The sequence below is a fragment of the Charadrius vociferus genome, unplaced genomic scaffold (assembly GCF_000708025.1).
Source record: "Charadrius vociferus isolate BGI_N301 unplaced genomic scaffold, ASM70802v2 scaffold883, whole genome shotgun sequence".
NCBI classification, from domain to species: domain Eukaryota; kingdom Metazoa; phylum Chordata; class Aves; order Charadriiformes; family Charadriidae; genus Charadrius; species Charadrius vociferus.
This window is the reverse complement of record NW_009647740.1, coordinates 174,270-192,773: the sequence shown is the minus strand read 5'-3', so window position 1 is coordinate 192,773 and position 18,504 is coordinate 174,270. Positions and strand designations below refer to the sequence as shown.

Below are 18,504 nucleotides of genomic sequence, written 5' to 3'. Positions count from 1 at the left end.
CAGAGGCCGCACCGGCCTGGAGAGAGCCCTCGGGTTCCTCAGTGGCACGAAGCACACCCCGACAACTGCCCTCCTTTGCCTGGCAGCAAAACAGAGCCCTTTTTGTCAAGTCCAACCCACCAGAGCAGTGGGGGTGTACGAAAATTCTCCATTTCTATTTGAAGTACCCCCATACTCGGCACTGGTGAGGCCCCACCTCAAATACGGTGTTCCCTCACTAGAGGAGGGACATTGAGGTGCTGGAGCGTGTCCAGAGAAGGGCACCGAAGCTGGTGAGGGGTCTGGAGAACAAGTCCTATGAGGAGAGGCTGAGGGAGCTGGGGTTGTTCAGCCTGGAGAAAAGGGGGCTGAGGGGAGACCTTATCGCTCTCTACAACTACCTGAAAGGAGGTCGTAGATAGGTGGGGGTCGGTCTCTCCTCCCAGGTACCTCCCAGGTAACAAGTGATAGGACAAGAGGAAACAGCCTCAAGTTACGCCAGGGTAGGTTTAGGATGGATATTGGGAAAAGTTTCTTCACAGAAAGTGTTGCCAAGCATTGGAACAGGCTGCCCAGGGAAGTGGTGGAATTGCCATCCCTGGAGGTATTTAAAAGACACATAGATGTGGGGCTCAGGGACGTGGTTTAGTGGTGGTTTTGGCAGTGTTAGGTTGATGGTTGGACTCGACAATCTTAAAGGCCTTTTGCAACCTAAATGATCCTATGATTCTATGAGGACAGACTCCCCTCCCCCTCTGAGGGGCAGCACGGCTGCCTTCCCCCAGCTGCCTGCCTATCCATTCACAGAGGAGCTGATACATATCTATTTTTTTGGAAGGTGTTGGTGTGGGTGTGAGCAACCAGGGCAGTTCAGAGGAGAGGTGCCAGTGCCATGCCGCCGCCGTGTTCTGTTTGTGAGGGTGGGCTGCACCGGCACCACCGGGCCAGAGCCCGCAATGGTAGAGCAAAGGTGAACTGTGTCACTGAAGAGCTCTGTAAGACTGTACGTTCAAAACACACTGAGAAGATCTGCAGCATTTCCATACTGAGGGTGCCCTGCGATCAAAATTCATTGTCCAGATCGCAGGAAATGATATATCGAAGTTAACAAAAAAAAAACCCCATGGCAATAAAAATCCAGTGGGAGCTGCGGTCGGTCTCTCCTTGAAGTATTAATTCCTTCAGGAGGCACTCCGTGGTCATGAAGAGAAACCTTTTATCTCACAATCGGCTCCGTGGCAGAAAATACCACAGGGGCAGGGAGGTTTCATCTGCAGATGGACAGTGGCTCCAAAGGGCGCTGAAGGTGCTGAGATGTGTTGGTGTACGCCTGCGTGTGTTTAAGATGCAGACCCAAACTAGGATCGGAATTTTCTGGTTAAAGGTTTCTTGCCACAACAGATTGAACTGAGCTACAAAACCAGAACAACACAGTCATTGGACTGCAAGGAGTAACAAAATCCAGCCCAAAGTGCGTAACCATTTCTTCTGAGTAAGGTGCATGTGTACACTAATGCAGCTTTGGAAAGAAATCCAGTAAAAATAATCCTTTGGTTGTTTGATTTACAATTCTATCATAAAGCATAAGCCTGCTTAGATTTACTTCACAGCACAACAAAACATGCATTTTACTTATACATTGCCAATTATTTTTTTTTTTAATTTAAAAAAACCCTAAAAAAAGAAGATGAGAGTACTGTTACTGGCTTTTAAAGGGCATATTGTTATTCATCATCAGTGCATTTTAGTTTCCACTTTAGGTAGCATATGAAGGATTAGGATTTCAATGAAAGAAGGGGACAGAATAAATTGCATCCTCTACCAAAGAACTGCCAGACCTTTTCAGATGGGTGCATACCATGAGCCCTTCCCATGTTAGTCAGCTTTATCTAAACCTTCCAAAGTAATGTCTGCCCCTGAATTTCATGGGTTTCAGGGTCAGTCACAACAGAATTGTGGGGCTGGGGAGGTCAGAGGCCATTTTTGTCAAAGGGTAGCGACCTTAGCAGCAAGAGGTATCCTGACAAAAACAGGATTCATGCTCGTGAATGCAGTTCTCACTGCTCTTCCCCCGCTGAGTCTTTTTTCTACCTGGTAATGAAAAATCTTGAAGAATTGTAATGGATTTTTATATGCTTACATACATATATGTTTGTGTATGTGTAGGCATCTATTTAAAATACTATATATGTCATGTTAGTTATGCTATAATATATACTATTACAATATGTTGTATTGTACGTATTACATATATCTATTCTTGGTTATATGTTAGGACCTATGAAAAAGATCATGCTTTTAACAAAATGTTGTGCGAAGAAAGACAGAAAGTGAGCAAGAAAGAGAAAAAGAAAGAAAAAGAAGAGAAAGAAAAAGAAGAAGAAAAATAAAAAGAAGAAGAAAGAAAAAGAAGTAAAAGAAAAAAGAAAAAGAAAGTGAAAATGAGACTGAATATTTTGGCATGTGGTATAAAAGCTTGTTCAGAAAGATTTGTGTAGTGTGTTGTCACATATTTACTTTACGTACACATAAATATGTGGCAAGGCAAGAAACAGCAGTTTCAGTTACCATGGTCAAGGGAAGGGCTTAATTAACAGTCTGCAGGCTCTGACTCAGGAGGTTTGGCAATTTGTACTGCAATGATTTAAGAGATTCCTGCCCCTAACCAGCCGTTCTTCCCAGAGATTATCATCCTCTCAATAGCCGCTGCACTTCACAGCCTGGTATATACCCCTGTGACCTGAAAGCTGTGGCAGTTTATATTAATACGGTGGGTTCTGACCTGTGATGGTCGAGGAGGGAGCCTGCTTTCCCTTGCAGTGCTTCTGATGCAGATGGTGATGGTGACCTCTGTAGAGCTGTGTTCGGTAATCTATATATTGCTCCCCATGAATGTCCAGTTTAAATTTCAAAGCCCTCATCAGGAAGCAGTTCAAAGGTATTTGGAAGCACAGGTTCAGACTCCTGTGGCATCAACACAAGTTTCTAAATGAATTTTAAAAAAAAAAAAAAAAGAAGAAAGACTTTGGAGGTTCTTTTTGCTCTTTCAGTCCTATCTGACTGACGATGTTCTGCGGCTCTTTTTTATAAGCAGTTTTGTGGTGCTGCTGTTCATGAAAGCTCCCTTTCCCAGCACTTCGCTCTTCACTCAGAAAGTCTATTATTTCTGGGGCTGACACTGTAACCAATATCCATCCTCATTCCTCAGCAGTCTCCCTGGACTCTTCAACTCAGGATAAATGAGTTGTCTCCAAACATGTTGAAGGATATGGCACATTTGTATACTAAAATATTCTCACTTTCTGCTCTCTATCAGTCAATGGGGATTAGACTTTAATGGGTTTAACAAGTTGTAAAAAATGTAAGAAGTGCTTCTGGCTTCCCTTGAGTGGTGCTGGAGTTCACCTCCTTCCAAAGACCCAGCTTTGAGTTACTGGTCAGTGCTGCCCACAAGTGTCTCACCTGTATGTCTGGTCCTTGGAGGCACCATGGCAGGTGATGGTCAGCAATTCATCAGGTAACTGGAGATTGATCAGTGTTCCAGCGATAGCGAGTGATGGAACAGGGTCACAGTGGGCTGTTGGCAGACACGATGCAATGCTGAGATTTGGAATCCGTTGGAGAAGAGAAAGTGGATTTTCCTATTCTAGTGACACTGCCTTTCTCATACTAATTTCTCACAGTCTTGATGAGGCAGGTATTTCTGTGCTTGTTAATAATTAATAGGCCAGAATCAATGCTTTGATTTAAAAATCTTCAATAAAAAAAACCAAAGTAGGACTTTGGTCTCAAACACATCAAAACTTCAGCTGCTAAAGACTGGCCACTCAAATAACTTCCTCACATGACTTACCTTCTTCACGTGTAGACAATTTTGCCTGAAGGTATCTTTAAGAATAAAATAGATGAGTTAGCCTAAGCCTGATCTCCCCCATCCTTAATGAAACTGAAGCGTAAATGTATATTGGGTAGTAACACCAGCTGACGGGGTGAAATTTCAGAAGGTCTGTGACACTAACTCAGGAAACAAGATTTTAATCAGATGTGTAAAGGCGGAGATAGGCTCCTGCTGTGTTTCTGAAAAACCCCACCAGGACATTGGCTTAATATTTAAGAGCCAGAACACTTGCCAAACCTAGCCTGGAGCACCCTTCCTCCCTCAGTCCTTGCAGATTTCCAGCTCATTCCTGTAGTTACTTTAGACCCCAAATTCCCACCAGTTATATATGTTCTCAAGCCCTTCATTGGATAAAAACATACATGGTCGCACTTAGGGGTCTTTTAAGGTTTGCAGCTTGTCGAAGTTTCTGTATTTAAGTAAATTTAAATGGCATTTAATTTCAAGAACTTTATTTGAGTGTGGAAATCCCTCATATACCTTGCACAACTGTACAAATAACACTTCTGTCCATTTTAGGCATAAACATGGTTATCATCACACTGGGTGCTATCAAAGATTTTATTTACAAAACAATTACTAAAATGCCTGATGTCATATTTCCATTTATTTATTTCTTACCCATAGGGTAATTGGTCCACCATAATTGCTTGGTGCATTTTATAATACAGAAGAAAAAGCTATGTTAATAAAATCTAACAAAACCTCACAAATAGCTACAAATCTGACAGAAAATGTCTAAGAAAAATTGTCCCCAAAATACAATACATTTTCCACACATACACAGTACAGAATAAGTTCAAAGGCACAGCTTTGAATTTTGCTTTTGTAGAAGTATATAGAATTATCACCACGTGAAGGAATTGAGAGAACATTTTCATACCTGTGAATAGGTAATTAAAGGAATAATCGTGTTTGCATTGTCATTTTCTTTACATAATTGCTTCATATCGTCATATTTAACATATGTGGCTCTGAATTCAAAAATCTTCCCAGTCCCCAAGTCCCTTCTTAACCTTGTCATTACTGACCAGAGAAATTAGATTTTTCCAGATTGTGCAAACTTAACACAAATACATATATAATAAGAACAATAGTCAACTTAAGGCAGTGTATAATTCAATGCTACATGTCTTTTCTTCTCTTTTGTAAAGATCAAACTTACTGGATCAACAGAAAGGTGCATCAATATACAAAGTTAGGTGTAAACTGAAACCTACGACAACACGTCTTTTAAGGAGCCAGAGAGAGGAATTGATAGGAACAAGTGATGACTTGGCAGAATGGTTTTTAAGGAATACATTAAGAGCTTAAAAGAAGAACAGATGACAGAGTTTTGCTGAGGGTGAATTTCCCGTCTTTAATTCAAATTATAAATAGGTCCCTTTCCAGTAATTTTTTTTGTAAGACTCATTAACATTTGTCAATAAGAGAGGGGGGCAAAAATGGCTCACTCAAACTGATATCACACAGGGTTGGCCCACATGCCAGAATTAAAAAAGGCACAGATTGGCCCCAAAAGTGGTCTAGAATAGCACAAAATTCTTTCGGCTACTGGAACATTCAGTCATACTGGTCTGCAATCTGCCCACATTATGAACTACCTTTATCTGCCCAGGATCTTTTCCATCTTCACCTCCCTTGAAGAACATCCATGAAAAGTCCCACATAACATGAAGTTTTTAGAACTCTTTTAAGTACATGGGCTTAGCTGATACCAGTCATTTTCATTTAGCCCAACCTGTGGTGGCTTCCCCATTGATGTAGGCAAAGCCGGGAAAGTGTTGCATGTGCTCATATTCAGAATTCCTGCGCGTAGTCAAAGGGGTGTACATGTCACTAGAATTTCCGTATCTCGTGGAGTGCATGGATGGGCTCGTGTAGCAGGAGTTCGCAGCCGGGACCTCCGGCCAGCGAGGAGTCACTGGTGTGGGATGCAGCCTTGGAGTACTGCTCATCAAACAAGGCTCCATTCTTGATGTTGGACTATTGAAAGCATACTACAATTAAAAAAGAAAAAAAAAAAAGGCAAATTAAAGAAGTATCTACCACGTACTTAATTTTAAAATAAGGGGTGGTGGTATCACAATTCTGTGCTTAACAAAACCAAAATCATATGCATTGGAAATCCTCCAACAACTAGGTAACATATTGAAGGTGGAATATCAGATAACTAGTGCCTACAGTCAAACCAAAGTGTCAGGGAGGGTCTTGCAAAGCAGTCACTGCATTTAAATATTGAACTAATTTATCACAGAGCTAGGTACTGGCAGGTGTATCTGGGAGCAGAAAAGTAACTTGAATTCATCTGATCTTTTTCTCACAGCTTTTCCTGGAAACTTGCTATTCAGTAAAAAACAGAGTATAAAACGTCCCAACTTCTGCTTACTCAACTGAGTTTTGAAGGAGGAGAGCAAAAGGATCTTTATTACTGGAGAGGTGCTTTCCCTTTTAAATGTTCACAAGCCATCCTGCCAGTTTCCGCAGAAAAATAGTATGGTCTGGCCTCAGAGCGAGCAGCTAATTGGAGAACTTATGAAAAGAGGCAGGCAGGAGAAGAATCTCTGTATTCCCCAGCTGTTCGCAGTGACAGTCGGAAACTAGAAATCAAAGAAGTTCAACAAACGCCTCCCACTAAGGAGAAGATGCGCTGAGGAGAGGGTAGGCAGGAAAACAAGAGAACAGCTTCTGCCCTCTGTAGCCACAGGCTGCCCAGCAACAGAAAGGAAACTGTGCTTACGAGTGCTTGCTTAACATGTATTTATCTTACTGCCCGTCTTACAGGAGCAGATCATCTTTGTGCTGTGCCTAAGAAATGGCTCTCCTTGTTTTGCCCTCCTGTTACCCATCTGCATTGTAGAGATGGTTCGGATTCCTGTTCCCCTTTACCAGCCATGTATCTTCAGAGCTTCTACATTTTACACGCAAATGCATCCATACACACAGACCTGTGCCTTTTCTACAAAAAGTGTCATAATTTTAAATTTAATGGTCTTTGGCACTATGATATTTCCTTAACTAGAAAGCTGCCCCCAAAGTAGGACTATCACTTCTTCTGATGCTTACAAACCTTGCAAGCTGCATGCTTGCATTTTATACGGCTGAGGACTGTAAAACCCCTTCCCCATATTTTGGAGGGTCATGGAGAGAAGAGCTGCCGTAGCTGTTCCTAGGAGGGAGGCGGCAGTGATTCCCAAAGGGTCTCATTACATTACTCCACTGCCGGATGGGGCTGGGGTTAATCGGTTGCATAAGTGGGTCCCCGAGGCAATTACAGCAATGCCTCCGTCAGGAGTTTCTGCTGACTCCCTCCAGACCGCAGCCAGGAAGGCAGCCCTGCCTTGGCAAACGTACTCGAACAGTTCACAAGCCTCAGGCAGCTCAAAAGCCACACGCTGGCCACTCCTGATTAGAGAGGAGAAAGAGAAGACTATTTTTGACCAAAATCCTGTAGTTAGTGACTTAGCATATTCCACCGTGTCCTGGGGAGACAAGCCAGTTAGCAGATGAGAGAGAAGAGATTTAAGCTGTACAATGCATTATTTAGCATATACTTCTGAATGCCACAGAGACTGTGGGTTTACCTGAGCAATCGGCTGCTGAAAGAGGCGAGTAAATGGCAGCACCATACTGGAACATCAACACTTCAACTGGTACTGCTAATAATACAGCTATCAGAATAAGCTGTATTGGCAACACTGGCAACAAGCCTACACAAGATCATCTGAATTTCCAACTTCACCCAGGCAAAAGGCTTTTCAGTAGGAAAATTCAGCAGAGCTTAGGTACTGACTACAGAAAGCCTTATATTCCTTTGCAGAAGAATCAAGTTTGCAGCTTTGCTTGCTTTTGCTAAAGATAAGTGCTGCATGTGCCCAGCAACGATGAAACGAAAGCTTTGAAGTTTTATATGAGGTGATTTGAATTTAGGATCATGGTTCTCTCCTTTAGCTACTTCATTAAGGACAGAGCACTCTGTCAAAAGACAAACAACTTGCAAGTATTCAAAGTAAACAGAAAAGGCTCTAGAAAAAGTTGAACAATTTTCATATTTTTCATGTTTGGGAGACTAGCTAGTAGATTTAGGATGCAGCTTTCCTGGTCTGCACCAGCAATACATTGAAGTAATTTTCGTGCTAGTGCCTGCTGACTGCCTTCACCTGAACATCGTAGTGAACAAAGCTCCTGCCATAACGAATACAGAGGAAACAAGTTATCATGTTATTCACTACAGCTTCAGAGTTGATTTCATCTCACCTAACTTTAGTTGTCAAAAAGTCAGGCATCTAATAAAAGTGAATAATTTGTGCTCTGTCTACAGCCACTGGAAGAATTTATCAAACCTCAAGATAAATATTTAAGACAGAAGATGAGCAGTGCTCAGAAGATGGCTCTTTTCTTCCTCCTGCTACATCCATTAGTTAGGTCGGCTCAAGTTAAATAATAGTCCCTTTTCCATAGTAGTCAAGTCAACAAGTTATTTTTCCTGGCTGATTGCAAATGTCCTACTAATGAATGTGTACAAAAAGCTTTGAGATTATAGGAGTCAGGACCAGAATGGATCACTGGGAAACACTGTCTCCCACAACATCCTCATAGGTAAGCTTAGGAAGTCAGGGTTAGATGAGTGGGCAGTGAGGTGGATTGAGAACTGGCTGAATGGCAGAGCTCAGAGGGTTGTGATCAGCAGCGCAGAGTCTAGCTGAAGGCCTGTAACTAGTGGTGTTCCCCAGGGGTCAGTACTGGGTCCAGTATTGTTCAACATATTCATCGATGACCTGGATGAGGGGAGAGAGTGTGCCCTCAGCAGGTTTGCTGGTGACACAAATCTGGGAGGAGTGGCTGACACACCAGAAGGCCGTGCCGCCATACAGCGAGACCTGGACAGGCTAGAGTGTTGGGCAGAGAGGAACCTAATGAAGCTCAACAAGTGCAAGTGTAAGGTCCTGCATCTAGGGAAGAAAAACCCCATGCACCGGTACAGGTTAGGGGTTGATCTGCTGGAAAGCAGCTCTGCAGAGAGAGACTTGGGAGTCCTGGTGGACAACAGGTTGACCATGAGTCAGCAATGTGTCCTTCTGGCCAAGAAGACCCGTGGTATCCTGGGGTGCATTAAAAAGTGTGGCCAGCAGGTCAAGGGAGGTTATACTCTCCCTCTACTCTGCCCTGGTGAGGCTGTATCTGGATTACTGTGTCCAGTTCTGGGCTTCCCACTTCAAGAAAGACAAGGAACTACTGGAGCGAGTCCAGCGGAGGGCTATGAAGATGATCAAGGGAATAGAACACCTCTCTTATGAGGAAAGGGGGAGAAACCTGGGTCTGTTTAGTCTGGAGAAGAGAAGACAGAGAGGATCTCATCAATGTTTAGAAATATTTAAAGGATGGGTGTCAAGAGGATGGAGCCAGACTCTTTTCAGTAGTGCCCAGCAACAGGACAAGGGGCAATGGGCACAAACTGGAACACAGGAAAATCCATCTCAACATGAGGAAAAACTTCTTTACTTTGAGGGTGACAGAGCAGTGGAACAGGCTGCCCAGAGAGGCTGTGGAGTATCCTTCTCAGGAACAGGAGAATTCCTTGCTTTCATACCCCTTGCAAATGCCAAGAGAAAGCCCTGGCTGCAGCCAGGATAATTTGCTACTTGGTAACTTGTAGACTGCAAAACTTTTATCTATGAGCAAGAGGAACAAAGTGAACTCTGGGAATATTGTGGTGGGTCTCCTGGTTGTACGTGGCATCGTGTCAGGAAGCCACATAATGTCTTTTAGGTGGTCTGGACCTAAACCTATGGCACTGGGAGAATGAAACCTTGGCTCCCAGAATGAACTTCAGGATGCACTGAAAGGGAAAGATAATCCTCCTCCTATCTGCAGTCAAGAGGCCGTGCTAAGGCTTACTAAGAAGGCAGGGCTAATGGCTGTGCATGAGGGGACAGGATACAGTGTGCTGCTTTTCCTTTTCATCAAGTGCACCCGATGCAGCTGTGTTTATGAATGTGTCATGAATGTAAAAAGAATAATTGCTTGAAAATAACATGGACCCTAAATATCTAGTATTTTACAATATATTCTGTTATGACTGAATGGAAGATGGAAAGTTTTGTAATGGTAGGTCAGCTAATCGCAAATGAGTCAGTGACTTCTTTTTCCCTATAGTGAAGAGACTATTGAAAGACAATATTTTTAAAGTACTCATTGGCCCCTCCCTGACTATTAACTCACCCAGTGAAGCATCTATTCAGCCTTGTTGGAGTGTCCAAAGCATAGCCATCTGGGCGGATGCCTGCCCATGCTGCCTGAATCACCTTTCACACTCTACATCCGGTTTAATGAAGAGTGCTTAAGCATGCTGAACTCAAAACACTGGGGCCTAGTGATCTTTGCCAGATATAAAAGCGACGTTTGTTGGAGGGCTCTTGACAGGAAATTACCATTTTCTGGGTTAACTCACACTTGCTGCTACTGCTGCCGTTGGACCTAGACAAGAAGCTCTTTAAGTCTGGGAGACTTTGAGCAGATTATTGTTAAGGTCTTGCCCAAAAATGCAAAATTAATTCAATTTCTTTTAGTATTATTTTAGAAAATACAACGTTAAATATGTCCTCCCATGAAATGAACACTGAGTTCCTGCAGTGTGAAGATGGAGAATAATGTCTTTATTTTTATCCTCAACTCGCTGACTGATTATGCATGAAGGTGAAAGGTGTCTCTGTCCAAACAGCAAAATATTTTCCTTATGAATGTGGCTCTGACTTTACATTGCATTAGCTCACACTTTTGCAGAATGCTGTAAGTTAATGTTGTATGTTAGCCACTAGTTTAGGACTTGCAAACAACTCATACCAGAAATTATAGCAATTGTGAAGAAGGAGCTATAAATTAACTTCATAAAAATATGTCTAAAATCTCAAAGTGACATAATCAAAACTATTGATTGATTGCATCTTTTTATTGAATATTAGTCTGTCAAATAGGTTGGGTGAAACTTTCAAGCCAATCTAAGTGATTTTGGTACTTTTGGGAGTGGCATTTGGAGCCTTACGAAAATGCTATTTGTAATTATTTAAAAAGAAGTTAAGACATCTGTTTCCTGTTGCATTCAATACATAATTACTTCAATTACATTCTAACAATTTCAAGTCCATTATGAAGCCATACAGTTAGGAACAATGATTCTTGTTGCATGGGTGGGATTTGGATGGTATTTTTTTTCTTTCTGTCATTACTAGCTGTTTGATGACAGAGCAATTATTGGGAAGGTTATATTATTCTTACTGCATTGGTATTGTCATAAGCTTATACTGTATATGTGCTGGGGGGACAATAACTTTACCGTTCTTTTTTGTGTGTGTGAACTAGATGTGTCAGAACAACGTGAATGCACACTAAAGCATGGGCTCTGTCTGGGAGAGGATTTATTTGGCTTCCTCACTGTAACAAAAACCAGTTACTACTTTCTTCCAGTACTGCCCCATGTACATTCTGCTGCAGAGGCATATGAAGGGAAGTGAAGGTGTGGTTGGGTAGAATTGTGGCATACAGCATTGCACAGAGAAACCAAGTGGTGTTTCAACTCCGGGCATTTCTGAGAAGTTATGTGAGACCACTGCTGTCCTCAGAGCAGTTTAGGGGAGTCAGAGTACAAACTCTACTTAAAGCTCCTTAAACTGTGGCCCCAGTACTGTGCGTTGTCCCTCTGAGAGGTGCAGACCCAACCTACCACATAACAGCAGATTGTACCACTGCTGCATTTTCCAGACTGGTTTGTTCTGTCCAGACTGTGGAAGTAAACTATGGTCTTCATAAACCCAATCTGACAACAAGAAAACAGCAGCATGAGCACATGCCGATACAAATGGGCTCCTCCCAGTCCCAGAAGTTGATTAGTGCCTCTTGTGGACAGAGCCCCGGTTCAGGAACAGCTGACCCTGGCTATGCTCCGGAGCGAAACAGGAGATGATAGCTTAAAAGCAGCTTGTCTTTAAGGTGGGAACTACATCTCAAGGAACAAAAAGGGAAGCATTGCTATGCCACTTCCATGGCTCTCTGCAAAGTACATCCACCAGACGTACGCCATTTGGAGGTGGTTGGTCAACCTTGGAAGCGCAAAGGAGGAAAAGGTAAAACAAGGCTGTGTGCAGCATGGAATCTAGGAGCGCTTCCCAGATCTAAGTGGCTGATCTGGCAGCTTCTTGACTGAACCCCTCCTACTTCCTCTGAGATGAGGTTTGCAGAGAAAGGCTGGAGGGGAGCTGCAGCTCCAGCAGGTTCCCCGCTCAGCACTATTGAGAGAACAGGACATTCGCATGTCCCCCAGACTACACCTGCTCTGCAGTCCTTAGGTAACTAGCGTATATAGAACATCCGTCACAAGAGAAACTAAACAGATGATAACTCTTAAGTGTGGAAAAGAGATGACAGGAAGGAAGTGAGAGGAACGATGCAGATCCATAATGTCTCGAATGGCAAGAGTAGATAAATAGGAAATGAGTATTATTCATATTAGGGTAATAGGGAATGAAAGTGTTCCTACTAAAAGTGTTATCTTTGTGATTTACTAAGAAAAATTACTGCAGCGTGAATTACTTTGTGTTTAAGGAAGAGGTGGAATTATATGAATTGCAATATTTATGGGTAGCCTGAGAGAGGATCAAGACCTGTCCAGCCAGGTTGAAACTTGCAGACAAAAGTTGTGATCAAAAACCAGTCAAGTGTGCATTGTGGAGGTGGATTAGGTGGTGACACTGTGAAGGGGTTACCTTTGAAGAGGGTACCTCTCTGCTAAACTTGACATAGGTTGATAGGACTGCTCAGAGGCTTTTAGACAGAGTTGCTGTCTATTACCTAAAACTGCACAGGCAGAGAACTTACAAAACATTAAGTCAGTAAAGATGTGTTTATGTACACACATTTCACAGTCCCCTTATATATGATGATAGAATAGTATCCTATGATCGTATGCACTTCTGCACTATGGGTTAGAGAACTAGGTAGTAACAAATCAATTCGTAGATCATTTTTCTTTATTTGTGTGCCAGGCTGCTGGCCAGTAAGCCAAGTCAAGAAATGAGCAATCAGGCCTGGAGTTACAAGGAAGCAACTGTTCTGAGAACTATTCACAGATGCTGATGAAAGAAAAAAAAAAGAATTCGGATTAAGACCAAGGTTTGAACAGACTGTCCCTGTCAACAAAAAGACTCTTAGCCATCGGTGGGAATTAGTCAGCCTAGACTGCCAGAAGGAGCTGGTTTTATGCTCATGCTGGGTTAGTAGCTGCAGATATTACGTTATCAGAACATTTACTCCCCTATAAAGTTTTTCACAAGCCATGTCCTACTTTTTTTTTTTTTTTGCTTTTTTGTCCATCTGAGTGTCACTGATCTTTCTGAAACTATGAGCTACTTACCAAAATTTCTATTTAGCCCAAAGTCACAAGATCACATTCCTCTGTGAGCCAAGGTAAGCTCCAAGGCTGTCTCAGGGGTGGGAGACAACAACAACTTCAAGAGCTCTCACCAGTCTGTTCTGTGATGGGGTGTGAATGAGCATGCAGGTGTGACACATGGTGCCTCAGCAGTATCAGCTGTAGCAGCTACTGCTGTCTCGTTTCCTCTAGCACTAGGGGATTCAAATTATCCAGGAGCATCTCACTAACATGGACTTGCTGCCAGTCAGGTAAGACAGGCTTAGAACTCCCACCTGCACTTATCAAGAACTGTATGTAGTATAAGATCTACAGCTGTGTGACTTCTTCCCCAGCACAGCCCCCCTGTAAAGATTTTAATGACAAAACCACAACAGACATCCTGAAATTAATACAGTGCAACCAGCATTGTATTGTCAGGTTAGGATCAACATGCTACACGTTGGCAAACACAATTTAAAGGGTCACTCCTTTCCCCTTTCCCAGCTGTTCAGTTCCCACTTCCACCAAATAAAAGTTCTTCCCTCCATCGCCTTTGCTCCAATTCCACTTTTTTTGTTGGTGGTTTGTTAATCGTATCTGTGAAATGATCCACCTTAAAGTTCTACTAAACAAAGAAGCCAAAAATCAAGCACTACTCTGTTTTTCTGTAATAACATTTCTCTGGGATGGAAAATAGCCTCAAAATAACTGACCTGATAAAACCTGGTGTATGTTGCTCTCTTCCACAGAAAGAGGTTGGACATGGTGTTCTTCGAGACCAAACCAGTCATTTATATAGCTGGCCTAAACTCTACCTCGATTACATGTCCCCTGTTTCGGCTCAGACCCCTGTCTGGGACAAGGTCTCTCTCTGAATCCATGTTTGTAGAGGAGAACTTACCCCACAGACAGATTTTTTTTTTTTCTTAGGAGTTAATCCCTAGGCACTATCCTAAAGAGCATGATAGAATATTAGCTAAAGTTGAGCCAGAGTTCTATATTTGGACTGAATGTAGATTACAACAAAGAGTTCTTTTGAAGAGTTATGGTCAATGCCTCCCCTTCTCAACTGATTATATTACCACAGTCGTACACATTGCATCTCCTCGGGCTTCAGTATAGTGGCAGCTGTTTATATATTCATTGCAAATTTGGCTTCCTGTATTTTGATTTTGCAACATCATGAGTACTACTGCAATTCCTTGCACCATGTTCACCTCAAAAAGTCCACTAGAAAAAGAGTAGAATCATACAATCATATGAGTTCCCTAATATCTTAATAGGGACATATTATGAACTTTCTTTTGGTTAAAAGTAGCTAAGAAAGGACTTATCATCCGGGCAGGCATTTTACAGAAGCGCACTTAGCTTTGAAAAGAATGTCAGCAAATTCCATACTAAACCATTCAAGGCTTCTAGATTATTTTTGATAGTAAGGTTTCAGTTTGTAGCTTCTTTCAATACAGGATGAGCACATTGATGGGTTTTGTTAGCTGGTGAGAGTCCATCTCAGTTTACAAGCAGCATGAAAAAGAACATGTTAAATACAAGTTGAAATAATTTTGCTCTCAAGTGTGATTGTTAAAGCGTAGCTGTTCTTCATGTGTGTTCAGGACAGTTCAAGGGCTAGCAAGAGATGAAGAAATGATCTGACATCTGCACTTGTAGAGACAGCCTACTACAGTATGAAAAATATTTGCATGATTTTAACATATGTTACTATTTCCATATAACATTTTAACCAAAACATGAGTAAACTAAAATTGTGTTGATCTTGATTTACTTTATTTATTTCTTGCTTAACTTGTACTGTCTATGTCAGTGTGGCAGACAGTTGTCAGAGAGTAGAAAGAAACTCCTTGTGCAGGTGATATTTCTAAACAGGAAAAGCCTAGTTCTGTCTTACACACAGATTCATGTCCTTACAGGACATTTCAGAACCAGTACTTGTGGGTTTTCTGCAGTAAAGGATAAGAGAGAGTAAAGAAAACTGGTAAGTCATTTTTAAGTCAAAAAGTGATGCATTCTGGAAAAAATCTTGAGATACAGGGTAAGGCCTATACTAAAAAAAACAATGAATACAAACCTTTCACAGGACACTGTCCTTCAACATCCACTCATTGTTCCTATTCAAGATACAGCAACTGAAACAACCCTCAAACAAATCCTGACACCTCATGTAGTCTAATGGACCAGATGCTACACAAATGGGTGAGAAGTTGTAGACTTGTTCTTTCCATAAGCCAGGGAGCCATTGTTGAGCTGGTCCAAATGAGCACATTGGGTTTGTACAGGACAATCTTCCCAGCAGATCTCCAAAAGTTTTAAGGAGATCAATACCATAATTTTTATCTTACAGCTAGGGAAAATGAAGCATAAAAAAGAGAAATGGCTGCTCTGAGATCAGCTGGCAAACTGATTCCAAAGACCAGAATAAGATGCAGGTTTCCTATACTCCAGTCCAAAGCCCTATCAAATTCACATCTTTGTGTCTGGTATGAAACTGTTCCAGTCCAGTGACAATAGTTAAGCATGGTGGCCCCTATTATACTTGTATAAATTTCCAGTAGATAAAGCACAAGAGGTGCCATGAGGGTGGAATACCCCAATGCCATCACCTCCTGCCTGTACTCGCCTTTTGCAGATCTTCCAGCACAGATCCCAGCGAGCAGCCACCTACACTGGGGAAGCACCAGTTGTATGATGTCCTAAAGCCCTTCTACAGCGGCATTACTTTTGACCTGTTGCCAGATATCATCTTAACACTTCATATGTGCTAGTTCCTACTGGTTCGGTTTTGTGAACTGAAATAGTCCTGAAATAGTTACTGACATAATTTCTCAGCTTTATAGTAGGAGTATAATATGGCATACAGATTAAACAGAACCTCTTTGCAATGGTGCCCTGAAGTTATTCAAACTATAGGCAGAACTCACATTTTTGGCAAATTCCTAAACATGTGTATCCTCAAAAGCAGAGGCCCCAGAGGAATCACTATGGTCTCTGCATCCTCTTTCAACTACATGAAAACACTTTTATTTCCTGTTAGGAATCTCCTCCTGTTCCCAACACCTAAGAAACATACAACTGATTATATTAATTTTTGTTTCAGTTATTCCTTAACACAGGAACACCTTGTATGATCCAAAATGCTGGATTTTAGAGTTAAGTACTCTAAATTCACAAACTAAATCTACTTCTTATAGAAGAATCTCCACCAGAATGAAAAGATACCTAGGTAACATTAGAAAAAGAAAAAAAAATAGGGACAGTCAATGCCTAGAGGTGATTCAGACAGCTAATAAGTTGATAAGAGATTTACAAGCACCACTTTACTTAAAATGTTAAGCAAGCACTGTCAAGTAATAAATCCAACTTACCTGTGAAGAGCTTCTGTGGTAAGCTGAGTAGTGAAGTGGTCCAGAAATAGCAGTATCATGTGGTAAAGATGGATACTGACTCTGCATTGGATGGGGATGCTGGTTGCTATAGCTGCCATAGTTGTAACTTCCTGTGTATCTAAAATCCATTTAAAAACACTATTTAGTATGCATAATAATTGTATTGCCACTAATAATTCTGTAACTTTTGAGACATATCATTGCACTTTATTGCACAGAAGAATGGTATTTTAAATAACCTTTTAGAAAAAGATATTTCCCAGCTCAGCTGGGAAGCAGATGCCACTCAGTGAAACTATGTGTTCAGGACAACAGAGAGACTCATCACGTTTCTCTGACTAGTTTTAAATTGCCGACTCATTTGTGCACTTTCTAAGGAGAAAGTGGGTTTCTTTTTTATTATTATTTTCTTGTCATGTTTCTAGTAAATTGCTATTCAGGCTGAGGAAGTATGGGAAGATTTTACTTAAAGAACTACACTGTGGAGTTCAGCTGTCTCCTTGCACGAGGGTCAGATGTTCCTTTTTGGGAGGAAGAGAAACGTATTCTTTTGCATCTGAAGCATAAAACATACAGATTTAGCACAGCTGATTCAAGAATAGAGTGAGATTTGAGGGGGGAGGACCTGCCTGCTTTTTTTTTTTCTATCCTGACCCCTTGTGTAGGGACAGCCAGGGGTAAAGGAGGGAGCAGTTTCCTTCGCTATAAGAAACTGCAGTGTCAGCGTTTGTTGGACACCACTAGCAGAAGATGCATGAACGTTAACCTCCCCATCTCTGTGTAGCCATGTGAACATTTGTTGCTAATTCAGCACAAAAGTGTAAAGGTTCTCAAAATATATGCTATTGAAATGAAACACAAACCATGATAAATAAACAAACAAGGTAACCAATTCATTGTGTGAGAGAGAAGACAGTTATTTGTATAGACTTCTTATTTTTCTGGAAAGTTCAATGTCATTTTTACACTGGGTACAGTTTAAACTTCTGTTATTCTTTTGATCTTATGATGGCATTCTAGAGATACAATGTCCTGTCTTATACCAGTCAAACCAGCAGATTCTGCTTTGGGGGGAGCAGAGCACTCCCTCTGAAAATATGTTCAGGACATAAAGCCCTATGTCCATCTTCATTGTTCAAAATTGGGCTCTCATTCTTATATTCACTTGCGCTTAGTGAAATATGAGTGATTTCCATAATCTACCTCAGACAAGCTGGTGTCCACACGATAAGACTTTGATAGTCTCTCTGCGGAGAGTCGGGGAGAGAGGAACGGCTATGTTATGGAGGTGTTGCACACTGTTTGTGGTAGGCAGACATCTTGTGTTTTAATTCCTCCAACACAACAGGCTGGTAAGTGAGATCTGAAGCAGATGTTTTTGGCAATCTGCATAAGCCTGACATTCATGATGCAGCCTTCTCTGCTTGAAGAAGACGCTCGCCTATCTAGTCCCTCCTGTAGTCAGGGGTGCCCTTGCACTCCCAAACAAAGCCAAGTACTGTACGGCAGTGTTTTGACTTCATGTGAGAGAGACCACTGAGGACATGAGAAGGAAATGAGCATGCTCCTTCAAGGCTAGTATTGTGCCTATCTGAAAGTGCTTGGCTGAGGAACCCTACATCTCTCTAAGAAGAAAGTATACTTGAAAAAACCAACAAAAATGCTTTTTGCCAAGTACCGTATCTTACAGTGACTTCTGAACCACATCTATAGCTATTGAGTAGTGAGGATAATACACAGATGGCATGTCTTTGGGGAAGTCCAGCTGGGAACTAGCAGTTACTCTAGAGCTATGATTCAGAAAGAACGGTCAATTGATC

The 18,504-nt window shown here is 41.8% G+C and overlaps 2 protein-coding genes across 2 annotated transcripts in view; both read right to left on the bottom strand.

Moving 5' to 3' along the window:
* RIC8B (RIC8 guanine nucleotide exchange factor B) overlaps positions 1–4,826 on the bottom strand; it is a 43,204-nt gene extending 38,378 nt beyond the window's left edge. Inside the window, exon 1 of the mRNA XM_009881987.1 lies at positions 4,761–4,826. Coding sequence (XP_009880289.1) covers positions 4,761–4,826 — 66 coding nt within the window. The remainder of the gene's footprint in view (positions 1–4,760) is intronic.
* Positions 4,827–5,450: 624 nt separating this feature from the next.
* Positions 5,451–18,504, bottom strand: part of RFX4 (regulatory factor X, 4 (influences HLA class II expression)) — a 78,503-nt gene continuing 65,449 nt past the window's right edge. The window contains exons 17-18 of the mRNA XM_009881986.1: positions 16,664–16,802; positions 5,451–5,877 (exon numbers count right to left, since the gene is read on the bottom strand). Coding sequence (XP_009880288.1) covers positions 5,605–5,877; positions 16,664–16,802 — 412 coding nt within the window. The 3' untranslated portion in view covers positions 5,451–5,604. The remainder of the gene's footprint in view (positions 5,878–16,663; positions 16,803–18,504) is intronic.